This window comes from Mastigoproctus giganteus, chromosome 14 (assembly GCF_048544385.1).
Source record: "Mastigoproctus giganteus isolate SK-2022 chromosome 14, ASM4854438v1, whole genome shotgun sequence".
In the NCBI taxonomy this organism is placed as follows: domain Eukaryota; kingdom Metazoa; phylum Arthropoda; class Arachnida; order Uropygi; family Thelyphonidae; genus Mastigoproctus; species Mastigoproctus giganteus.
Window position 1 is genome coordinate 72,328,893 of NC_143588.1, and position 27,321 is coordinate 72,356,213.

The 27,321-nt window shown below is 36.4% G+C and overlaps 1 protein-coding gene across 1 annotated transcript in view; it reads right to left on the reverse strand.

The window, feature by feature from the left end:
* Positions 1-6,437: 6,437 nt before the first annotated feature.
* Positions 6,438-27,321, reverse strand: part of LOC150075236 (uncharacterized) — a 442,257-nt gene continuing 421,373 nt past the window's right edge. Inside the window, exon 7 of the mRNA XM_090388815.1 lies at positions 6,438-7,311. Coding sequence (XP_090244941.1) covers positions 7,183-7,311 — 129 coding nt within the window. The 3' untranslated portion in view covers positions 6,438-7,182. The remainder of the gene's footprint in view (positions 7,312-27,321) is intronic.

Sequence of the window (27,321 nt, forward strand, 5' to 3'; positions counted from 1 at the left end):
ATTTGTAGAACATATCTTCCAGAGGGTTATTGATACTGTACTATTAAAGCTCACGGTGGTCATACTTGATATTAATTTTTTTTTTTTCGCCGAGCCGTTTTTTTTTTCCATTTAGTGTTCCAATACATGTTTGAGGATAGTGTATATAGGTAGGTTTGACACTTTACACAGTTGCACAGTTACAAAAAATGGTATCACGACTGTGATAACCTATAGTTGGTATTACCACAGTCTTGCAATGATTTGATATTATTGCTGATATAGAGCTTAGTTAGTTATTACTTACAGCAGTTAACGCTTACATTTAACTATTAATACGTGTGTCGGAGTTTAACCTTTCCATCTCTTAGCCAATATATTAACTAAGTATATCAATGCAAAAAGTTTAATATACCTTAATATTAGTTTCATGCTGTCAAGACACATTGATTAACAGGTGGCACTGCAAATAGAAATTTCAGACTGATTGAATTTTGCTCTGCACATGTCTCAATATTAAAAACTGCACATCACACACACATACAAATGGAAACCAAAATAAATTGGGGGTTGTAGTGCCACCTGAAGTCCTTATTATAAACACGCTATGCACTATAAGGAGTATTAAATGACACTATAGTAATCCATTATTTTATCAATTTATAAAAAGGAATTCAATCAAAGGCTTAACATCATACAAATTTCCTCTTAGTAAACAATATAAATTGATATTGCATATTAATGTGCTGTCACATTTGCAATCGTACTCTATCTTAAACAGGCGACCGATACACCTAACTTGAGAGTAAGTATATTCCATGCTGTTTATATATGTAACATTTTGATACATAAAAAGTAAATACAATTATATAGTCTACGTTAAATAAACATTGACGAGATAACTTGCATAAGATATTGAAATTATGGAATTTTAATAGTGTGAGGTAAATTAATCTCTTATTTTGAAAATATACGTGACTAATCAAGTACTGTACACATGCTAACCACGTAACACACCGTACATAATTCTAACATGAGAATGAAAGAGAAACTTATACAGAAGAAAAAGATATAAGAGCAGGAGAGCTTATTTAGCGATTTCGAATACAATTACTAAATTGTATATAAACTCAAGTAGGATTGATATATATGCTTTTTATATCTCAATATAATTCCAAAATTTGATATTTTTATTGGTACCGATAAATATATTTTGTGGATAAGAGGGTTACTCTTATCTACAAAATAATTGGATATGGTGGATAAGAGGGTTACTTTAAGGGATGTCATCATTTATTTATATTTAACATTTATCAGTTTAAAGTATAACTGATTATGCAAAAATTTAATTGTAGCTTAAATTTTTCCGTTATCTGAAGGTTAGCGTACAGTAAAATTCTTTAGGAAGATTATGTTTTAAATTACATTTTTTGCAAGTGTAAGATTCATGTTTAAAATGGTTTTTCTATTTTAAAATGGCTTTTCCGCTATGATTACCAGTAATGATTTTTATAAACGGCATCTATTTGTGTTAATTCGTTATACACTATAAATGACAAGATCGAAATCATTTTTCCAGTTTTACTTTATATTGTGAAATTATTTCCAAAGATTTTGTAGATATGCTTTTGTGACAGTCCCTTTATACGAAAACGTTCTTTGATGATATAAAGTTAAAAAAATGAGTAGACCCAGCATTCTTAATGGCAGGCAGTAATTATAAAAACGGGCACATTTTTGGCGGTAGTTCTGATGAGGCAAGTTAATAGTTGTGACATCGCTTTTCAGAATTATGAAAGGTCCAAAAAGTTTTATTCTGTATAGTTTTTACAATCCTCGAAGTGGAGCGCTAGATTTTTTTCTTTGACTTATAGTGATCCTTTTAAATGAGAGAATAAAAACGTTCAGAACTAAGTTCTAAGTTAAGCTGCGAGAAATCGACTTCTCTATTTTTTCTAATATCTCGGATGTTTTTATAAATTTTAACTGCGAAAATGATCTTTAAAGATAAACAAGAAAAATAAATGGAAAAATGCATCTTGAGGAAGACTGCGTTTGCTCTGTTAGAAAAATCGAGAACTATGAAGAGAATGGCTTTACTGGTAAATACGTTAGTACGATATAAAAGGCCATTATTGTTTAAATAAATTAGTGTTTTATCTTGACTTTCCTTAAAATGTTTTACAAGTATAAATATTTATATTAAGCACTCTATGCTTCATTTAGTTTAAAATTTTTCTTTAATAATAATTAACAATAACTTTCAGCTTACAAATTAGAAATTAGCAATCGATTTCGATTCAGTATTTACCTATTTCTTTTTTAAAATTCACTCCAGTATTTGTAATTATAGTGCGACTTTACATAATATAAACAATAAAAAGGCTGACTTTCAGTACTGAGCTGTAAGCTAGAGGTACTGTATCGTCTTATACATTTAGAATGGGAAATTTTATATTTAATGTGAGCATTAGTTTTTTTTCATTTTGTTGTTTTCAGTTTGCTGTGTTCATTTTTGCCTTTTATTTCTACAAATGTGAAGATTTTACTTGCAAAATCGCAAAAAAATTTAAATATTGTTTATCCGAGAATAATAAACAAGATTCCTCTATTCGGCCTGAACATCTATGAGAAACCTTGAAAATCCCTAAAATATTAGGGAATTCTCCCGCTAAAAAAAAATTGTATGCAGGAATTGCAGATCTATCTCTCTCTCTTATACTGTACTTTGCATATTAAAATGCACGCACCGTTCTGAGTTGGCCTAAATAACTAGGCAGGAGTCGGTATAAAAAAGTCTTATGTTTAATTCTTTTATTTTTAAATTTAGGTAAACAAAATAAAACCACCACTCACCTTAATTTTATTCTTATTCATTCTTCCAACAAGGAAGGGGACCCAAAAGAGGACTGCACGCACGTGTGTGTGTAAGAGAGAAAGAGATGGGCAGGAGGTCATTAGTATTTTGTAAAATAGAAGGTTATTGAAATACCTTAACCAATAATAAAGACATTACATAAGAACAAGAAATTTTATGGTGATCATAGCTCTGTTTATTTTATCGCAAGAAATTTAGCACAAAAGTAAAGCAAAAAAATTATCTTGAAACCTGCGTTTCTTCAAAGACATTGTAGAGACTTGCGAGTTATCGCGGAAGCAGTTTGTTAGGTCGCAATAAGATTATCTGTAACTTGCGTTTGTTAAATGGAATATTAGAATATTCTTCAGTGCTTTTAAACTTTATTTCAAGCCTCTCAAAGTAGACGGCTCAGATGGTTATGTTCATGAAGACCAACAAGGAAATATATTAATATCAAACATGCGTTTAAGACAGTTTGGAAGCTTCTTTTTATGAGTCATTACCTTTAGAAATGCAGTTGCACATTAAATAAGAAAAGAAATCATAAAACTATATTTAATGTCGGTGAAGTAGTCTTTTCATTTACCGATAGTGTTCATAAAGTAGTCCACAAACTTTTAGCTTCTTGGAAAATTTCCTGCAGAATAAGTTTCGTGATTCGAATGAATAAATATTTATGGGTCTCCATGTAGGTATGCAAAAGCATGAATTAAGAGTTTTTTTTAAATCCAGATGGAAAATATATATTCCATTACAGGTGTTGGAAAGCCATTTCGATTTTCTTTAAAATTCAAAAGAACTTTGATCGATAAATTTTTTGTAGCTTCCTAATCGTGTGAAGTAAATGATGAAAGGAAGGATAAAAAAAGACCATTTATGCTGAAAAATGGTTAAAAGTTTAGTGTGCAATAATTCCTACGAGGAGAGAAGCGAAATAATTTTTAAAGGTATAGCTTTTTTTTCTTTAGTGGTGTAATTAAACATTATACAAAATTGACTTAGAAGATGTTATTCTGTAAATAAAAATGATTTTCTGGTGCTGTGATTTTTAACTATTTCAGAATTTTTCTTCCTCATAAGAGATTTAATAATACGTTTTCAAACATACGTATTTAAAACCTCTGTTGGCTTCTTTGAAGGTCATGGAATGATTGTAATTACAAATTATAATTTCGTTGTGTGATTAGAAACACTGGAGAATTTCAACTTTATTTATACCTTTGAGCGTCTTTTGCTTCATTTTAATATTTCAGTCAGCTTCACCGTTCTCGTAATTTGACTCTCCATGATTTTTTTTTTTTTTTCCCATTTTTGAAAAGTAAATAAGAAACAGTACAGAACAGACTAAAAGTCAGCAAAAACGTATAAAAAAATTAATTTAGTATACTAATAGTTTGTTCGCTTAATTTAGGTTATTTGACAATACTGAGCTTTACATGTAAGCTAACAATCGAAATAAAAATCCAAATCAAGTGCCATGAAAAATTCGAGAATGTGCAGAGACTGCATGTTCATTTTAAAAACCTTTGGGAGAAGCATCCCACAAAAAGACTACAGTATTCTTGTATTGTGTGTAAGTCTAATGCAACAGGAAGTGATTCCCCTCTTCCAAGGTCAGGCAGACACTTAGCGTGCTAATACCTGCCCAGGTAATTGCCATCATGGATACCAGTACTATACTTAACCTGAAAGTTCATAACAGAAGTGGACCTAGAACCGAAAATCAACCCTTTCTAAAATACGCTCTTCTTAATGCAGTCTTTATTGAAGACAGAATAAAAAGATTCTTCTCCATGAATAGTTTAGAAATATTCAGAAAGTTGAAAATTGACCGAATGAAATTCTAACAAGTTAAAAATTAGACTAGATGAAACCTGAAACTTACACTTTTCACTATTTGCATAGTACTGAAGCTTACATTTTCCTTGAATTTTAAAATTTATGATTTACATAACCACATTAATGAAAGGTCTTAACGAAGATGATCCTGAATGCAAATTGTAATCTGAGAAAACATTTAAAGAACAGCTTGGAATGGTTGATCAAATTCTTTGATCTAATGAGGCCATATTCAAATTAAATAAAATGGGCAGGTCAGGTGAGTACCATAATTGTGTTTTATTGTACTTTAGAGAATCCACATGTAGTAATATCAGTAGAATTAAAAGCATTGGGAAGCATATTTATTTCACTAACACTAATTCAGGAGGACCACCCTTGGATTTTTTTTTTTTTTTTTTGTTTTTTGCTGATGGGAGTCAGAGATTAGAAGAAATGTAAAAAAAAAAAAAAAAAAGGGAAAATGTAATACCAGCCATTTAATCCATAGTTAATATAGTTAATCTAAAAGGTGTATTTTTTATGCATATTTTAGATTAATCTCCTCTCTATTATGCAAATTTTGCTTAAAACATTTTAGAAGAAACGTTCGATGAACAGGGGTCAGCTGGTGTTCATTTTTCAGTGTCGCTCTTATGTATCACCATCAATACAACTAAAATGACTACTTTCGAGTTCCTTTTTTAAAAAATTGCGTATGGGGAGGCTTGAAAATTTAGCCAACTTCATTAAGAGTATAATGTATTCTTCATTCACACGCTTAAGCTTATCTTAATCTTAGCTGATGATGGCATTATAATCCATCTTCATTTTCCAAAGAATGTGTATCATTCTTTTTTAACGCTACATTCCAATAATTATAATACTTATAATCACACGCAAGTATATGTCATTTGCGGCGACCAGGCATTTCCAAATCGAAATGTTTAAAAGATGTGATTTTTTGTTTGTTCAGTAAGGACTGACTAGGATATGTATTCAGGAATGGCGCAAATATTTGGAGAGCTACGCAAAAGGTACTTTTCGAAAAGCAAAATCATCACAGAACTAAAAAAAAAAAAAAAAAAAAAATGTATTTATAACATGAGTGCGAGACCAGGTGCAAGTGTCCCAGTCGTGTCATCATTTCAACTGGGCTTGTACGCAGTTTACTTTTGTATATTTGGTAACTGAGACAGTACGGTAAACCGCGCACTTTGCTAGACGACACGGATCGTCAATATATTAAAACAAGCAATAAAAGAAAATTTAATTAGTTACGAAGCGTGTTTATTTCTGGTGGCTTTTTTTTCACAGTTAATTCTAAAGGAATCGGTTTTATTTGTCTATATTAAAAGACATTTATGTTTTAATATAAAATAAAACATAATACCTCAATTTTGTATTTGTGATGACAAAATACTATTCGTAAAATATAATTCATTCATGCAAAGCAATTCCTTTATGAAGTAATTGTGTTTCACACGTGGGCTTCTCATAATAAGCTCTCCTGCTTAAATCTGCTTATGATCACAAAACATCCTATGATGTAGCGCTAAACCTAAGTTACTAGTAAAAGTGCAGCAACTTGCAGTGCATGAGACCTCGTATCTTAGATGGAGGGTGATATTAGATGAGAATGAGCTAAAACAGGACAGAGTTGCTTCCTTGTTCCATATAACCACTAGCTTGTCGCACGGTTTGTTCGTAAATGAAGGATTTCTTCAATAAGGAAGTACAGAAGGCCTTCGCATTTTATTATTATTATTTATTATATATATTTTTTTGCTGGTTCTCACAAAGCACTAGACTTGTGTGCTGACAAGGTGGATTGCATGGATACCAGGAACGAACTCAAAATTGTAGTTGTTCTTACCCGCAGTAATAATCCATGGGAGTTTCCGACGCTACTTATAGAAACAGTATTGCTAAGAAATGGAACCAGAAGCCAAAGATGTTTCTGAAATATGATTCAGAAAGTTGCTCAACAAAATTGCTACTTTTCAGTCGTAATGATGGCGACTGGGAGGGTGGGTTTTGTAGGAAATTTGAAACTTTTTTCTCTGCCTTCACTTTTGTCGTGCGATGAACTGGATACTGAACCTCTCTAGGGTTTCTGCTAGACAAACGTAAAGTCCCAGATGTGTTGAATCTAATGAGTACTGCTCCAAGACAGTTTCTGACAGTTGCAAGAGATAATCCCTTGACCTCATTAGAAACACTTGCAAAGGTGTCTTACGAAAAAACAAAAAGTAAGGGCTTTTCTAGAACCAGCCGTTCGTAAAGTTGAAATGCGGTAAATCCTGAAACTGGGAACTAAAGGCATTTAAAGAAGAAGAGGTTTAATCTGGAATGGATTTTGGGAGGGTGTGGGAAAGAGGAGGGAGAATATCCCCCTCTTAGGAAATCTCGAGGAGATGTACACTAGGTGTCTCAGTTGGTGCTCACATCAGTTTTGCTTTCGCATCTCGGGAAGTTCAGTACGAGCGAGGCCTTTGAAATTGGCGGGAAGAGGTGATGGAGTCTCACACCCTCGCGGTTGATGAAGATGCTGGGCCTGGACCGCTACCGTTCGTCACAATCACAGTCGGGGAACCAGGGCCGTTCGGGATTGATGTACTTGCAACTTGATTATCTGAGCTTTTGGTGAGATGCTAGAAAAAAAAAAAAAAAGAAAAGAAGATTAGTGATGTATTTGAAGGAAATGAAAATACAAAAGTTTATTATAAATGACATTAAATGGTTAGTTTAATGACAAGAATTTTTCACGGTCTATTATGTTTAACGCCGTTCATTTTACTGTTCTTTCTATTTAGTTCGTTTCTAGTGTACTATATTTTTCTGACTACTTTATTGTATGATATGTATCGTTCCTTGTTTCATTCAGATGGTTTTCTTTTATGCTCTTTTTGTTTTGTTATACCACTACCTCCTTTTCTCTTTCAACAAATTTGTATGAAAATGTAGGTTGAGAGTAAACATGCTTTGTTATTATATATAACAGGAAAAGGTATATAGTAAATTATATCTGTCTTTCTCTCCCAATGTGAATATTTTTTCTTTATTTGTGAATTGCTTATTGCTTAGATTTACTGTAACACTGTTCATTTATTTTCTTCAAGAAACTTCAAATGAGATCTTCATTACAGCAGTATGTTTAGCCGTTAACTAAAATTTTCAATGCAGTTCTCAAAGATTGTTGTTTCGATTTCGGCAGTTGCTTTCAACACCGATCAATACGCTCTTGTTAAAAATGTATTATACACTGCTCAAAAAGATTAACAGAACACGTAGAAAAGTTGGAAAATCGCCAACTGAAGACGTTATAATCAACGAAAGTCCTTCGTAACGACTATTGGCTCCGTCATACTATATTATTCATTTAAAAAAATTAATTTTTAAATTTTAAATTTCATTTTAATTTACTCTTAATGATTTCTTTCTTTTCTAATGACAACCTAGGATTGGAGATGTGCACATCTACTTCCTTGGGCCCATTTTAAAATCCGTTAAATCACCCTTAACACCTCCTTTAATTTCCTTCACTCTACCTCCTCACCTAAATGATTTAATTACCATTCTTTTCAAAAAATTATTGCAGATTTATTTAAAGGTGAGTACCGTTTTCTAAGCACTTGCTATTCATATTTTAGTCTAATAAAAATAAAATAATAAATAAATAAAAATAAATAAATAAAATATATAAATTAATAATAATAAATAAATAAAATAATAAAAACACCAGTGGTTGACATCTCTGAACAACCTCAGAGATCAAAAGATTTCAAGTCCAGGATGACTGGTAGGTGACACAGGGAATAACTCAGCAAGAGCGTGTTGAATTATCCAGTGTGGTGAAGCATCTGCATTCTTCTGCTTAAGACGTCGTTGGTGAAGATTTGAAGGGCTTGAAAGTTAGCCTCATTTTCAATTAAGGCTTTAAGATTGACTTCGGAGATGTTCTGAACCTTATTTTTAAGTGTTGTCCGTTGTCTTCGTAGTTCGGGCAGGACAATAGGATGCGGTTCCAGGATTCCTCTTCTCCACAGGAGCAATGAGGATTTGTTGCCAGTCTGAATTGGAACAGTTTCCAATTCAGACTGGTGCTATTAAAGCACCATGTCCTGTTAGGATGTACGATGTGCTCGTGGATGGGTAGAACCAATTACAATGCGGCTAATTCATGACAAAGGTGACATCCGGGATAAAAAGTCTGGTGACCGCTCTTCTCCAGTAGGACTTTCATCCCATCTAACCTGCCAAAGGAGAGGAGTTATTCCATAGGTTTATTTTTTCCTGTTTGATATTTGTAGCAGGATTGCAGTCTATTTCAAGGAGTGATGTTGGTAGGCCTTTTTTGTGTTTGTAGATGAAGCCTCTGTAAGCTATATATAGGTCCAGGGGAAGGACCCCCCTGATAGAACCTGCAGTGCATTAGTTTAGGTTGTTTTTGGTACTCGGTGTGTCGCAAGCAGCATGGTTCTTTGCATGGAAAGGAATTTGGCCCAGATTTTACTGTTAATGACCCTATGGAACCAGAACCCAGCAGCATAGGAGGCAATTGGCAAGAACACAGCTTTATAGTAGAGAGATAGAGTTATTTTGGTGAGTCCCCAGTCCGAACGGGAGATACTGATGACGGCTGCAGTGAAGGCTTTAGTTTTGTTTGCTAAACTGTTCACGTGTGGTTGGAAACTGAGCCTGTCGTCCAATATTATGCCAAGGTGTTTAGTTTGTGCCACATATGGAATTTGCTTCCCGTGAATAAGCATTTTAGGGGGTCTGCGGTAATCGAACCTGTTTTTGAAGATCATTAGCTTTGTTTTTGTGTTTGATATTTTTAATTTATTTGTGAGAGTCCAGCTTACTAGGTCATCCAGGACAATCTTTGCTCGGTCCTTAAGGGTTCTCCTGGATCTTCCTGCAATGCAAATAACCAAGTCATCTGCATAGGCGAAATTGACGCAGTTGTCAAAGCTTCTGGTGAGCTACTGGTCAAGTACGGAGTTCCAAAGGAGTGGCCCTAGCACTGATCCCTGTGGGCAACCTCTGTTTATAAATTTTGAATATGACAGGTGTGTTGGGCAGTGACCTGAATTGATCTGTTACTGAAGTAGGATCTTATGACTTTCTAAAGATATTGATTGCAGTTGTTATTTGGTTTTTAGGAGCATTAGCAACTAAGGCCATATTGCTCCGGTGCGGTGGTCATTCCCTGACCTTTCCGCATGCTCCGTATTTGGTGGTGACGGGCTCGAACTCCGGTCTAATCAAGAAGCATGTGCTACGCACTGCTGCTCCTTCCCACCTGGCTACGGAGGCGCCTTATATTGATTGCAGTTTGCCAGTCTAAGGGACCTGAGGGAATTCTCCCACCAAAGGGTATCAAAGGCACCCTCAAAATTCACAAAGATGGTCATCTCATAGACTGCTGTGGAATGTGTACAGTGTTTTACAAAAGCTGCAATGGCATCTTCCCCGGAGGATCTTTTCTTGAAGCCATACTGCGAGTTGGATTAAAGGTTTTGTGAGTTTAGGATAGTTTGGATTCTGGGACTACTCATTCTTTCAAACAGCTTTCCCAGGTTGGCTAACAGAGAGATTGAGCGGTACGCTCTTGGGTCGGGATTAGGTTTTCCCGGTTTTTGAATAATTTTAAACAGTGTCTGCCTCCAGAAATTGGGGAATATGCCTTCCAAGAGGCACTTTTTGTAAAGATTTAACAAAATATTAGGGTAGAGCTCATGAAATTTGGTGATGACTGCATTTTCTACCAGGTAAAGGCCTGGACACTTTTAGGATTCAACTTGGCCATCGCAGCACCAAGTTCAACAGCAGTGAAAAGATCACTGTCCAAGGCACCTTCGTAAGTGGCATTGTCTGCTCGATTCTCAATTTGGTGCATATTGTCAAGATTGGGATCATGTTCGGGAAAGATGTTCAATAATTTTCTCAACTGTTGAGTGTTAGTCATGTGTTTCACTGTTTTGATATTGCACTGTGTTGTATATATTTGGGCAGATAATTTTGATTCCATAGTGCTGAAGCGGCACTGCGTCCCAAATTAAGCCAATGTCGCACCTGCTCCTGCAACTGCTCGGCTGCAAGTCGTCCAACAGCCCGCCATCTTAAAGAATCATCTGGAGATGTGGCTATCCCACTGAGCACGCCAAAAAAAACAGGAATGAAGTGATGTGGTCGCAACCCGTGTTTTTATAGGCATGCATAATATGCACAATGTGTGCCTCTGTAAGGTGGTAGATTGCATGCCACGATGCCTATTATATCATCGGAATTTGCATATCACGATGCCTATTTTATCAAATGTTTGCTTTCGGCGAAACTGTTCACAATAAAATATTCATGAAAAGCATTTTATTCTGTTAATTTTGTTGAGGAGTATAGAGCACAATATATCACCGAATTTAATGCAAACGTACTGAGTAAGCCTGATCATCCAGTCATCCTGATATGACGACGACCTCATGCTCCTTATCTATTCTGATCACCCCAATCATGTTCCCACGAAAACTAGATAGACTACTCAGTGATTTATAGATCTACTTAAACTCAACTGACCTCCACATTAACTACACTAAATCAGCTCAATTAAAGTATACGAAGAGAAAACAGAAGAATGATATAACTATTGAAATAAATAACACTCAAATTCAAAAACTCGAATCCCATAAAGACCTTGACCTTTATGGGATTCGACTTTTTATCGAATCCCATAAAGAAACAAAAGTCAAAATACTAGCAGCACTATGGACATCAAACAGGAACTTACCCGTATTAACAATGATAAAATAAACGCACAGTATACTGACCGGATCTTTATCGTAATGTTTGGATTAGATACGTGTGTATCTAATCTGGTCATCTTCCTCATCTAGTCACTTGGCGAAATTCCTTAACATTGAATATTGGATCCTCCGATGGCAAAATAAAGTTACTCGGAACCCACCAACGATCTCGAAGTAAGTGATGCTTGCTATCTTGCAAGTCAACTTGTTTCTCCATAACGAAGTAGATTGATACCACCGAGATCTCCAGAGATCTTACAGATCCTCAAGCAGAAGGAAGGAAACACTTCGTAACACCCAATGGCTCTAAGCTCAAAAACCACAGCCTCGAGCATGTCTTCCCAACCAATGGGGTTCATCTGTGAAACATGCTCTGCTTGGATGGCGACAAGATGACAACTCCAAGAAATACAGACTCAAGCGTTATCACATTGCAATTCAACTAGTTCTAATGACAGCCTGAAGGCTCTGTACCATTAAGCTTTTTTCCCTTTTTTTTCTAATGGTTAGCTGTAATGCCATTGTGTGATCTAATGTACGTTATGTGTATATGTATATAATCTATACAATTTTAATTCAACAATTCCATATATTAATGTTAGTCAAAATACCTATGGAACCTGTAACCCTCCTAGTGAATATGCTGTAAAGGGGTTAAAACTGAATAATAATAATAACAACCACATCTCTTTGATCTCCTAAGACAGGAGATCAAAGAGATGTGGTTATAGGTCTCCCAGCGAGCACCTACAAGGAACTCCAGAAAGTCGCAATCTTGAACACCTGTAGGACAGTCAGAGTTCCTCGACCAACAGTAACACCAGACATAACAACAACCACTCTGTGTACTTGGTAGCAATACCCGTCACGAGGTGGAAGCCCCAATCAGGGAGAAATAATAACTAGGGGTCTTCGCCTCCTGCTTGTTTTTCTCGCCAACCCCCGCGTATGCTTTTCTACGTAAAATGTAGAGGTGTGGCGGAGTAAGTCAAATATTTTCTATGTGAAAGACACACATCAGAAGTTAGCAAGGGAATACCAGTTGATCAAAGAAAGTGTACTGTACTATAAATACGAACCCCAGGCAGTACTAGAGATCACAACCCCACAATCTGTACTGGGACTGCTCCATAATAACGGATAACAGAATACCGCACAACAGACTGGACATGACCCTTGTGGACAAGAAGGAAAAGGCTACATATCTGATTGACATAGCGGTACCCAACACCTGGCAACCTCCAGAAAACCCAAGAGGAAAAAATCAGGAAGTACACGGACCTAAGGCAGGAGATCAAAGAGATGTGGCATATGCAACAAGTAACGACCATCCCGATCATTGTGTCAACCACCGGTATGGTGCCAAACAGCCTAGCAGTAATAGATCTCCCAGCGAACACCTACAAGGAACTCCAGAAGGTTGCAATGCTGAACACTTGTCGGATAGTCAGAATTCCTTGACCAATAGTAACACCAGGCATAAGAACCACCACCCTATGTACTTGGTAGCAATACACATCACGAGGTAGAACCCCGAATCAGGGAGAAATAATATAAGAACAACAATAATAATAAAAATAATAAGGGACACGATTAGCCCGATGGTTACGACTGCTGACCTCCAATATCATGGACCTGGGTTCTAATCCCACTGCGGAAAAAAAAAAAAAAAAACGCAGAGGAAAAAATACCCCGCGAAAGTCGGTTCAATATACCCCCAAGGTCGAAGCGACTGCCGAGCTAGAGAATGGCGCCATCTGTGTTACTCCCATAACTACTACCCACCACTGGATGTCAAAGCTAAGCAGGTCTACCTCTATAGTAGGATGAAAATGAGTTGTACAAATATTGAACATACATCATGCATGAGTGTGGCACAGGATAAAGTCGCTCGCGTTCAGGCCTTAGGCAGAGGGGTTGGCTCGAAAAGTCGACGACAGTAGAGCGAGTGGCGCTATCTTCTGTATGGTTACCACAACTGAAGGGCAAGACCATCCAGCCAAACCAACTGGAAGCGCTTCCTGCACAACTGCGCTTGTGACCACCCAGGAGGAAAGAAGAATGAAGTGGAGCATACTATGAAGTAATGAAGCTAGAGACATGACAATGTATAGGACGAAACTACACACAAAGTAGCTGAAACGGCTGCCGACTGCTCAGGTCACCGAAGAGCGAATGGCAGACCAATGACCGATCATCATCAAGAAAAACCTGATAGCTCCCGCAATGTTATAAAGATCAAGCAGGATGTGAATGATCAACTACAAACAACAGCGATTACGAACACAATGGAACCAGAACTGCAGGAGGAACTGGAAGTATAAGGACTACAACTCGCAGCAGCTGAAGTGGAACCAGACGAGATCGCAATATCCAGAATAGATGAATAGCAGAAGAAATCCCTAACAGTAATTGGGTGGAATGGATCCCAAAAAGACCCACACCATACCGAAGCAGAGACCCAACAGAATCCCGTGGCAAGTCACAGATCACTGCAATAAGTGAACAATACCAGATTATCTCGACAACGAAGTAACACTAGGCATAATCCGCAATCCGCAGAACCGTTTACTGTAGCAGGCACCAGGATTAACGGAAGGGAAATCAGAGACAAACAGAACACAAAACGGAAAGGCAAGGAACCACCAGTCTGGGAAAAAAGGCCACAGCAGAAGATAAAGGAGGTAAGGGTGAAGATAGGCCAACTGACCAAATACCAACGGGGTAACAGAAATAAGAAGCTGATCAAAAAAGTGAAGGCCATCCTCGAGAAAAACAACACCCATAACAAACACGAGACCTATATATAATCAGAGGATCGATGAATACTTTGACACCTTCAAGAAAAACTCCTGGCACTCAGCAAGAGACTTCGTCGTTACTGGGAGAGTGCCCAAAGGAAAACAGACCACAACCTTCAACAGGAAAATCGGACAAGAGGAGAATGTAGACATGTGTATATATAGGACGGCACCTAGAACGTCTGTTAAACTCCGCTTCGTGTTTCTGTGAAGAACAGTATCACTACAAACGGGCTAGGTTTGTGTGTACTGTTGTGTCTGGCCGCTTGGCTATCCAGAAGCATCAGTCACCCGGACAGATGATTCTGGGTACTCGTCTACGCCACGGGAAGGTGGGTCAGTTCCAGTAGAGCAGTAGAGCACGTTAATGTCTGAACAGCGACTCTGATCCACCTAGTGATGCCAAAAGGTGGGCCAGGATCCTCTGGGGCCCATTCCAGTAGAAAATAAAACAAGAGGAGAACGAAGGTAACGAATCCCCCAATCACAAGTTAATCGAGTAGTTCTTGGGGGAAACCTGTGAACTAGTGAAGTTAACCATAACGGCTGCGCCCCCCGGATAGATCTAGAAAGAGAGAAAACCAAGAACGTACATGAGATGACAGAATGGGAGATTCCGGAGGAAGAAATACTACAATCGATCAGGAAGTCCCACAACTGGCGAATCCCAGGAATAGATAACATCCACAACTACTGGTACAAGAAGTTCAGTTGAAAACACAGGCACATAGCATGCTCTGCTAATAATGCACCCTGACACAGTCCCAGCGCTTCTGACTCAAAATCACCTACCTGAAGGCTAAGGATATGGACACCACAAACCTAGCAAAGTACAGAACAATCATCTGTCTTCCAACGATGTACAAGATCCTGACTAGCAGCATAACTAAGAAGATATCATCACTTAGAGAGCCAGAACATTATGACCGAGTAGCAGAAGGAATGTAAGGGGGGGGAACTATTGAGGTCACCCGGAACGTTATTTCATCTACCCATGTGTATTGTGTCTGTAAATTGCGTGTAGTCTCTGGTCGATTTTCCTGCTTTGCTGAGCAAAAAACCCCACGTTCCGGGAAAAAAGCCTTGCTACCTACGCCTGAGACCGACTAACTCAGCCACGGAGTGAAAAAAGCCCACAAAAAGTTCCCCTCGTCATCAACTTTTCCACCCGGTGTGGGAAGGACGGTGACGTTACCACTGTGCTACACGTGCAAACTAAAATCCAAGTAGGCAACAATGCATCATATGGATACTTGTTATTGTTAAGGGCGGGTCCTAGAACATTAGTTCAAATCCGCCTCGTATCACTGTAATTTTATAGACTCTGTAAAAGTGGGCCAGACATGTAGTAGTGTAAGGTTTGTGTAGTTAGTGCGTGTTGTGTTGTTTGTGCTAGCCGCTTGGCTGCCCAGGAGCAGCGATCATCTGGAAAGCTGCTTCTGAGTACTCGTCCACACAACGGGAAAGTGGGCCAGTTCTAGTAGACAGGATGCTTAGGGTCTCAGTTTACGAGACAAAAAAAAAAAAAAACACCTCTGAGAGCCCACTCCAGAGAGGGGGGGGATTAAAAAAAAGAAGAAAAGAAGGGAATTAAAAAAAAGAGATAATAGAAGAAGAAAAAAAAGAAAAGAAAAGGTATTTACAGATACAGTTGATAATATCGTACAGAGAATGAGGTGCATCTATTCAAAAGTGGGCAACAATGCCCGAGGTCCATCTGCAGAAGAATCCTCCAAGAAGATATGTATAGTAAATTCGTAAATATTAAAAGAATATTAACGAATTTTAGTGATGTAAATTTTACGATAAAGTTTTATCACATGTTTATGTTATATTTGATAACAAATATTACAAAGAGTGGTTCAGTTGTAGGTGGTAGATGACTTTCATCAACCGGTGAAATACCGCCACTTTGCTTATTGGAGGCTTGAAGTGGTGAAACCCATGTTTAGTCTCTAGAGCAAAGTTTCCAGCATCCCCCTCCCCCATAATACTTCTCCTTCAACCCATGCATGGTACTAAGTACTATAGGTTTTGATACCTTTCGTGTTTGGGGTTTTCATAAAAAAAAAAGTTGTCGAATTTAGGTACTTTGGGCCCCTGGTGCACATATTTTTAGAAGTTCTAAAGTCGCAAGCAGTCCCCAGCCAACTGTAATTGTGTTATTTCTGGACTGCCGCTTCCTGCGATCTTGCAAAAACCTCGCCACTGCACTTCGATAAATCCACCTTGGCTCTAGGAACAGTCCTTAGACCTTAGGTTATTAAATGAAATAATTACTGCACATTTTATCTCCAGATTAGACTTGGATTTATAATTTATTTCATTTGATCTTTAACAAATTGTTTCTTACATGGCTATTTTTATTTGTTACATTATTTTTAATCTATAGTTAATTTTATTGTTTCTTTTTAATTTGTGGTTAATTTTATTGTTTCTTTTTAATTTGTGGTTAATTTTATTGTTTCTTTTTAATCTAGATTATATTTTACCTATATTATTTGAACATTTTAAGCTGTTATTTAAATTTGTTTTGTAATGGGTGAATGAACAGCTTGTAATGAGAAAATCACCGCACTCGACCTGTTTAGGTTGCAGATTTTCTGGTTTTATTTTGGTTTATTGTTTAAATAACTGCTCTCATTGTGAATACTCATATGAAATTTTATAGTGATAGTAATTTTGAGCTGCGACTGGTTAGGTTCTACACGTCCCCCTCATGTTCATAACTGAGCATCATTATAACTACTTTAAGAATATCTAAGATCATATTAGCTTGTTCTTTGAACTTTAAGATATTCTTACTCATTGTTTCAGCCACTTTGTTTCATTCTGCATATGCGGGTGTTTGAATTTTATGTGGAATTACTCATTACTCGATTATTCATATTATATTTATATTTCTTTTATGTATGTTTGCCCTTTTAAAGATGCTGTGGGGGATAAAAACAAAATTCCCTTTTATGCATCGTGACAATCATACGATAAGAGGAGTGCCAAGAATATTTTTCTCACTGCAGAAAAGAAGGGAATTAAAAAAAAAAGAAGAGTACTCAAGTGAACAAGGGCAACTTGAATAAACTGCGTACGTGCACTCAACCACTCGATCATGGCCAGCTGTGAATTTTATTTAATATTTGTTTAATCAACGTAAAATGAATGTAGCTGTTTGTCTAAATTGTTTCGTCTTGAGCATCCATGTTTCTCTACTAAACTTCCATAAAGGAGTAGACGTTTCCAGTATAGGATTGCATATATTACAAAAAAGTTACACCAGTGGTTCTTAATTTTAGTTTGATAGTGGCAGAACAACGTTCATCAAGAATCGGCGATGAATATCATGGCTATGTGATGGAAAAAACAAAGTAGTAATCTGGTAGCTGTAGAAGTTAGTAAATATTAACAACGTGTTCTGGAATTAAACGACTTGTCAGTTTTATTTTTCATATGAAGGTTTTGATGAATATAATATAGCCATAGTATTAGAGACTGTGAGAGCTACTAGAAAATGAAATTAGTTTTGCTGATTGTTCATTAAAAAGATCAGTACAGCTACTGTTCAAGCGAGAGATTTCACTAGAAAGCAGCGAATTTTAGTTTAATTACAAGTTGCGCCTTTGGCTAGTTTTCATTTATTGATCTCCGAATGTTCATGTTTAATGTCCGTATGTGTTTTTTTTTAAATCTAAATTACCAATTCGTTAACTGTTAAAAGTAGCTTTTGAAAGCATCCTTGGCATCCTACGTATGTGCGTCACCTGTGCATGCAGCGTACAATTTTTAATCTGTTAAAAGCAAGGCATATGAAAATCTTTATCGAGTAATATATTCAAGAAGAATAAAGTAACTAAAAAGAACATGGCAGATAAGCGCCCCTCTTCTTCCTTTCTTATAATGCGCTTAAGGATGTGCGAGGATATTTCTTTTGCACGAGGGAAATTAAAAAGTTGTAGTGGGGAATTGTTATGGTTCTACGGTCGTTATACGAATGTGTGTTAATAGAAGTTCGCCGTGAAGTCAGTAATTCGAGTAAAGTAAATGATACGAAACACAACATTAGAAACTGTAGTCATTTGCTAGCGTACTGACTGCGAACAGCTCAGCGCGAGTGCGTCAAGCTGTTATTAAAAAAAGTGAACCCCTTGAATTTAAAATTTTTTGAGTATGTTTTATGATACACCTAAGGTATTTTAGGAGACTAAAATGCACTGGAGGATCACTATTTTGTACTTTCATGGAAAAAAAAAAAAAAAAAAGTAGTACCGAGGGTTTGAATGCCTTGATGCTATTGTGACTCTTGGGTCTATTTTGCATTGCCGGAGAAAGAACACCTGCATTTTTATTTTATTTTTTTATTTATTTTTTATTTTTGGAAAAAGTTGAAAACCACCAACAGCGTAATAAATGCTAGTTCAATTCCAGGGCTGAAAGGGCGTATTATGCCAACTAGAGGATAGGAAAGAGCCCATATTTTAACAATGGTAAAAGGCATAAAATGTGTTACAAGCAGGTATTGATTTTTATAGATATTCGACATGAATTCAATGGGAATGCATAAAGTGATATGAAGCGACTGTTATCCAATTCCTTTTTCTTTCTTCAATAGATATTTAATGACATTGATAGAGTATAAAGAACATTAAAATTTTGCTGATGATTTCTCAAAGGTTAGAAGGTGGTGAATGGCCAGAACCAAGTTACGTTTCTTTAAAAGAATTTGTACCATTTACAATAAATAGCAACTACTCCTAAATGTAAGGTCTTGCACCTGAGAAAGAGAAATTCAGGAGGAAAACGTGATTTAAGTCAAAAAGTTTTAGGAATTAGAATACAATCAACTATACTGATAAAGTTTATTATGCAATGTAAGAAGCGTGCCAAGAATGCACATGATGTCTACTCAATGATTTATCGGTCCCTTGCAATAATGCCATTATTCCTTTATAAAAGACAATGGTGAGACGCATTTGAAATAGATACATTCATGTGATTGGATAGCGTCTTCTAAGAAATCTTTATTATACGTAAGGACACGATACAAATACACCCATCACGCCATGCTGCTGACCTGACTGAGGCCCTAAAGGGAATGAGTAAACAGAATAGGCAGTTATATTTTCAGTGGTAGGGTAGACAAGGGCAAGGGGCACAATTATAAAATCTTAGGAAGACACAGAAGGCAGATCTCGTGAAGTTTACTTTTTGTTTTGGGCATGTTGTATATATCATTGGAATAAATTACCTCCCAGGGTTGTTGAGACGGTAAATTTGATACAGTTCAAGACCGAACTGGACGGTTACCTTTTTTTAGCGCAATTTGAATGCTAATTTAGATTCTATACTCATTTTATATCATATAATGGTGTGAAAAATCAGTAGAGATTTCTAGTAAATTATTTGTTTCTTTTACTTTTTATGTACTGTAGATGTTCACACTTATGCTAGAGTTTCATGTGATTTTAAAGATATGTTCTACTTTTATAATATAATTTATTATATAATTGTATTATTATATTATTTATTTTATATACATAAATATAATATAATACTAAACGCATTTTAGGGCTTATGTCCCAGGCTTCGTGAAATTTTAACTGGCGTACAAGTGCAAGAGCATCCATCATATTAGTAAGCAGCATATTTAGTTTGCTGCGTACTAATATGATGCTCTTGCATAATATAATACATGAAATGATTATATTATTTTATAATGTAATTATTTTTTCTATTATATTATAATTGCGCACATTAATTAGCAGGCTTTCCTGCTATAGGATTTAATGATAAGTGTAAAAATGTACAAATACAAAATTTGAATATAACAGGTATCTCTATCTCATACACTTCATTCAATGATAGAAAGATACAGGATTCACACATCAGAGAACTATTGATCTGAGTTATAACACCCTTATTATTGTAGTGCCGTCAGGGGATAGCCTTCTCGTGAAATCGAGCCCACCTTCAGTAACAGTAGGAGTAAATCAGGTGGGCAGATAGGGATGCTGTATATCTGCGATTCAGTATATGTAAGGGCTCGACAGTATGTTTTTTTTTATGAAAACCCTAAACACGAGCGGTATTAGAACCTATAGTACTTAGTACCATGCATGGGTTGGAGGTTGAGAAGATGAAAGAAGATAAGACGTATGTATGTGCACTTATGTGTGCAATTAGTGTACGTAGGGATTCTGTGTGTGTAATTCAGTGCGAGAATTGGCAGGACGAAAGATTTGAGTGACTTTAAACGTCTCACAGTAGTCGACGCCAGACGCTCCTGTATGAGTATCTTGGAAACTGCAACCCTTCTGGAGTTTTCACGTACGATTTTATCCCGACTGTAATGATATTGATCCATCTAACAGCCATCCTGTGGTCGGAAACAGCTTGTTGATTCAAGAGGCTAACGAAGGCTGGAAATCATTCCACAGGGTAACAGAAAGGCTACAGTCAGTCAAATAACCCAGTACAACACTGGTAACCGAAGAGGCATTTCAGAACGCACAGCTCGTTATACCTTGTTGTAGTTGGGGTATCGCAGTCGATGATCGAACCGGATACTACCGCTGCCCCCTTAGCTGGAAACAAGAAGGTGCGGTTATACTGCATAGTGGAGGATTGGATAAACGTTGCCTGTTCTGCCGAATCTTGGTTCCTTCTGTTTCACGCTGATGGGAGGACCAAAATATGGCGAACATAGCATGAGTCCATGGACCCATCCAGCCAGGTGTTGACAGTGAGGGCTGACATTGGCGGTATAAGAGTGTGGGGAGTGTTTTCGTTGTGCACATTGAGTCTCTTGAAACCAGTGGAACAAAATTTGGATGCCACAAGTTATCCAGAAATTGTTTCCGACCAGGGACGTCCCTTTGTGGCTACAGCGTATCCATCTACAAATAGGTTTTTCCAAGAGAGCAATGAGATATATCACAAGGCTGGAATTCTACAGAACTGGTTCCAGGAGCATGAGAGTGAATTGCTTCCAATTCACTCTCATGTCAATTTGCGGAAAATGTTGGAAGCAATTGAATCAACATTGACCAGCTTTCCATGCGACCCTTTCGACAGCTCTTTGAGTCCATTCCACGGCGAATCCAGCCTGTTTAGAGGGCTAAAGGGAATTTCTCGCTATTATATACATTATAAATGGTTACTATACTTGTATAAAATGTTCGGCATGTCATTAATTAACCAATTTACTAGTAGATTTAATTAAAAATGCTTTAACACCGCAGACATTTAAGTCTGATCAGTTTACTTTTTGTTCTACTTCCAAAAAAAAAAAAAAAAACAAGGAGTGGCATAAATAATGCACAACAGATGTGCTCTTTTTCTTTGTTTGATAAAGGTCCATGGTTTCGATTTTGAATCTCGTCAGGAACAAGAACTTAGTTTCTCAGAACTGTGACATTGGCGGTATAACAGTGTGGGGTGTGTTTTCGTTGTGCACATTGAGTCTTTTGAAACCAGTGGAAGAAAATTTGGGTGCTAGGTTATCCAGAAATTGTTTCCGACCAGGATCGTCCCTTCGTGGCTACAGCGTATCCATCTACGAATGGGTTTTTCCAAGAGAGCAATGAGATATATCACAAGGCCGGAATTCTACAGAACTGGTTCCAAGAGCATGACAGAAATATTTTTGTCCCAAATTGTGCCCAGTGTTGAATAGTTTAGATCCACTGAATGACAGCAAAAATAAAGTGATTTGGCACAGTCAATTCATATGATGTCAGAAGACACGGAGGAGCTTATCAGTCTCAATATGAAGACCTCTTTGAAGAAGAAATCTTCAACATCACTGATGAATAAAACAGCCTAATGTTAATTTCCATTTTATTGAATAGGTCAGTAATACTGAACAGAAACATGCTGGAGGCTTAGGGTAACGGGGGAGAGATTAAGTCGATCACTGTTAAGCTTTTAGCTTGTAATTGCTGTAGTTTTTAAACTGAAATTAGCTGTGTTGGTGAAGTCGAACTCCTCCTTCTTTGTATAGCCTTTGTATATATCTAAGGGTCTTTACAACCAGTAGCTTAAGTAGGAGAAAAATTGAAAAATCAACTAGAGGAGCAGCCATTGCCGGCAATTCTAACTTATTCTAAGATTTATTATCATGTCAGGGAATAATTTTGCACAATAAATCAATTTTTACAGGTAATGTAGGAAAACAAGACATTTTACTAGCTTTACAAAGTAAAACCACGGTTTTATCAGTTATTGGTTTTGAATTATGTGCATTCTTAGTATATTCAGGGTGAAACAAATTGTTTCAATTCGATCAAAGTTTAAGTTCTTACACAGTTTGATATCTTTAGAAAAGTTTTACTCATAAATTTATGAGTGTAACTTACAGAATTTTACATGCAATGCAGCACACCCGGCTAGGAAAATGGCTACAATATCTTTTCTTCTATACTATGTGGAAAGGTCCTGGGTTCGAATTCCATATCAACGGAGGAACTTATTGGGCTTTTTTCACTTCGTGACTTGAAATGTTTAATAAGCATCCACAGTAGTTACTGTGGTTTATATTAAACAACTGCAGTGACTACTTTTTTTATTCTAAATGCCGAGGCAGTTATTGCGACGCAGTTCACTCGTTTCGAATTTATGCAGAAGTAACCCATAAGAAACACGCAATTTAAAAACATTATGTTTCTTTAAATTTGGTATATATCTATGGTTGGTGAACTTGTTTTACAGGATGAAAAAATACCCGAATTTCCGAAGGAGGAATTAAAAAACATGCACCTCTCGCCCGGTTGCTATTTTTGTGCAATGATTTCGGTAAATTCACCGTGTTATTTTTCTAATTAGGTAAATTCGGTAAATAACACCATTTGAATATAAGTTGGTAGCTAGCTTAGAGAAAAACTACTTGAAGCTGTGTGAATATTTCAGAAACTAAAGCTTTTCTGTGTTGTCTTCCTGTGCGAACTTTCCACGTTAATCCATTTGCAACTCCACTCAGTTACGGACTCGTGCATTAGTAGTGCTCGAATATTACAATATTATATTGCCGATAAGCTGAGCGTTCTTTTTTTTTTTTTGGCTTGCTTCAGTACTCTATAAACTATTACTGTTAGATATATCAGTGGACTGAGCAGGGGCGATACTTTTCGTTTGTGTTGTTCAAGAGTATTTTTGTAAAGCCAGAAATGGCATTTCGGAAATACTGCTAATTGATTGTCTGACAAATTCCATTTTCAGCTGCAGAGAAAAATCTGCTTTGGCAACCAACGCTGCTTAAAATAATTATGTTGGTTATGTACACCTATATTTTTTAAATTTTTCTTTGAAGACGGGGCAGAAACTTGAATATCTGTGCAAACAGAACCAGAGAAAGTTCTGGTTTCAGTGGTTGCTGCTAGATAATAAAACATTCCCATAAAAAATTACAAAAGTGCAGAATGGAAACTAGAGCGGAATATTGACTTAAGTGTTAAAGAGTTAGAAGAACTGAACGGAAATATATATATATATATATATTTTGTTTTAGTAAGTGGATTTGGATTGAAGAGGAACGTTAGTGACACATTGTATGGAACATTGAATATGTCTCTGATATCACAACAAACTGCTTAGCGTTTCGTCATGTGATTTTCTGAGGCGAGGCGAGGCGAAACCATAATACTGTTTTTTGAAAGACAGAAAATTCGATTCGTGGAATTTGATGAAATAGCCAGTGACGTCTTCAAAACTGCTAGGTAAAACTCATAAATAACGTTAGCTTGCTGTTAACTTACGATTGTTCTGAACTATCTTTAGTAAAAAATGGATGTTGTAGCTGTTTACAGTAAGCACAGAGGCAGCTAAGGCCATGTAACGTTAATTTATCGTTACAAATTGCATATGTTCTTTGGTCAATTTACTGTTTTATAGAAAAAAAAATCAGTCGTGTTTTTGAGGGGAGGAGCTATGTAATCCTCTTCAGAAATCGACTAACTCGTCTACAGTGTGAAAGAAAAGCCCTTCAGTCCGAACACAGAAATTTCTCATTTTCAGCCGATTACAGGATTGAACCTGTAGGCCTTTTCAAGAGTGGTGTGTGATAACAACCCAATTATGATTCGCAAGTACAGTTCTGCGAATTTTGGTTATCTTTTCATTTAACAAGCATAAGTCTATGACATGCTTTAATTTACTCACCATGGGGTGTTGCAAAATCATGAAAAATTATATTAATCACTTACATGAAATGGTTTTGGGGAAAATATCATTGGCGATTATTACACGAAAATACCCTATATATAATGTTTAAATAGATCCAACTTTGTAACTGTGAACTTTAATTCTAAGAATATTGTGTTGGAGAGAATGGAAAACGCTATCTTACTTGTGGGAGCTGTTTCAGAAGCAAAATAAAATTTTAAAATTATTTCCTGCATTCGATTTGATATGTATTTCAGCCAAGCTAAATAAATAAGCCATCAGCAAAATATATAAGCCGTTCATATCAGGTTGTGCATATCTTTTAGTTTTGCCTCTCTATATTGATATTAATTATAATCCAACGGCCGCTAGTTTACTGTGTCTTACTAATCTAATATTAAAAAAGCTCTTGCTATTTTAAATATTACATGCTTGTTTATTGTTACTATTGTTATGATTATTTATTCAGTTTTAACCCCTATACAGAATTTCTGTAGGAGGGTACTTGGGTTAATTTTGATAAACCAGGTATCCTCTTTGATACCGATTTTGATTATATTAACTAACTGGGTAGAAAATGAAAAAGACCTGGGAGTAATTGTGCAGGCAGATATGAAGTTTTCTGAGCAGTGCAGACAGGCTGCCAGGGCAGGTCATGGGGTTTTGTCAATGATATATAGGAATTTTGCTAACAGGGAAAAGGAGGTGATTATCCCTCTGTATAAGGCAATGGTCAGACCACGCCTTGAGTACTGCGTACATGTCTGGAGGCCTCATTTTAGGAAGGATGTAGATTTACTTGAGCGTGTACAGAGAAAGGCAACAAGATTGGTGAGGGGAATGAAGGGATCCTCTTACCAAGAGAGGCTTAAGTTCTGCAAATTGCAGTGGCTGGAGACTAGGCACCTGCGCGGTGATCTGATTGAGGTGTATAAGGCCTTGAATGGGTTGAGCACGCTGAATTCTGATGGGATCCTTCACTTGTTCAGATTACGAACCTAAGGGGGCATAAATTCAAATTAAGAAAAGACAGATGTAGAATAGATGTGCGGAAATTTGCCTTTAGCCAGCGGGTGGTTAATTGCTGGAACAAACTTCCATCTGTCGTTGTGGAAGTTGATAGGTTGAATAAATTTGAGGAACTGGACAGGCGTTTGGAAGAAATGGTGTTTTTTTTTTTTTTTTTTTTTTTGGCTGATGCTGCATAAGCTCATACACATGCTTTCTTGCATTGCATGCTACTACTACTACTACTACTACATTACATAATATATGGACTTATAAATATTAGTGCATTGTTAGCACATGAAATTACATACAATAGCATTATAGTGAATGCATAACATAATTTTTATTATTAATAATAAATTAATTATTAATTTATGATTAGTATTAATAATATGATTATAAATTATATAATTTATAAATGACATAATTTAGTTGGAAGACGTATAATTTTCTTTTTAAAGCTATTTAATGAAGGATTTTTCAGATAGGACATCTGATTGAAATAAACAGCAAACTAAAAAAAAAAAAAAAACCACACATCTTCACTGTAGTCCTTCATTACAATTGGTTATGCTGAAATGTTTGTGACAAGACTTGGGCTCTGTATTTCTTAGTGTTGTACATCTTGTCGACTTCTAGGGACCATGTCGTGTAGGAGAATTGTATTAGATGGGAAGAGTATTCGAGGCAGTCAAGGTTATTGAGTTTAGAGCGCCTTTAGGTGCAATGTTTTCTTCTCTTTGAGGATCTATCAGAACTCAGAGATACCACAGGTGTCAGTCTCCGTGTCATCAGTTGAGACAAGGCAATAAGGTTCCTAGCAGCAACAAATTGTTTCGAAGGGTGACTTGTAGGTTAGCAAGCATCACTGATTTGGAGATGGTTGTTGGGTTCCGAATAACTTTATTTAGTCATCGTAGGATCCAATATTCAATATTGAGAATATTTACCAACTTCTCCATCTTCACTCAAGTCGCAGAATTTCAAGTTATTCTTTTCACTCGCTAATGCAGCGAAAAGTATTACATTTAAACTATTATAATTCTTTGAATTTCGTAGGCTTCCGTAGCCGTGGTCATGTAGATATGTAGACATGTATAGTATCTTATGTAAGGCGGCTCCCAAACGCTAGTTCAACTCCGCCGTGGTACACTGTGATGTTACAAAAACTCTGCAGAAAGGCCAGAAATGTGTGTAATGCTATGTTTGTGCCGTGTGTGTGTGTTCGTTATGTTATTGTTTAGTTGTTTCTGGCCGGTTTTCTATTAGGAAGCAACAAGCACCAGGGCGGTGTGTCCTGGTACCCGTCTACGCCGCGGGGAGGCGGGCCACAACTGAGCGCTAACCGCAACAGACCTCGAGTGTCATGTACTGAATATCCAAATCATTCAGAATATGAACAAATAAAATTAAATTTAAACAGTAAATTAATATAAATTATAAAAATAAAAAATTTAAAGTAAAAATACATTTTTGAAAAAAAAAATATTCAAATATTCAAAAATATTTCAAAAATGTTCGTTATATTATTGTTTTGTTGTTTCTGGCCGGTTTTCTATTAGGAAGCAACAAGCACCAGGGCGGTGTGTCCTGGTACCCGTCTACGCTGCGTGGAGGCGGGCCACAACTGAGCGCTAACCGCAACAGACCTAGAGTGTCATGTACTGAATATCCAAATCATTCAGAATATGAACAAATAAAATTAAATTTAAACAGTAAATTAATATAAATTATAAAAATAAAAGAAATTAAAAGTTAAAAGAATAAAAAATTTAAAGTAAAAATACATTTTTGAAAAAAACAAAATAAAAATAAATAAAAAATAATCAGAAAAATTAAAGATACAAATAAGTAAATAAAATAAAATAAAAATAAAATTCAGAAAAAATAAAGATAA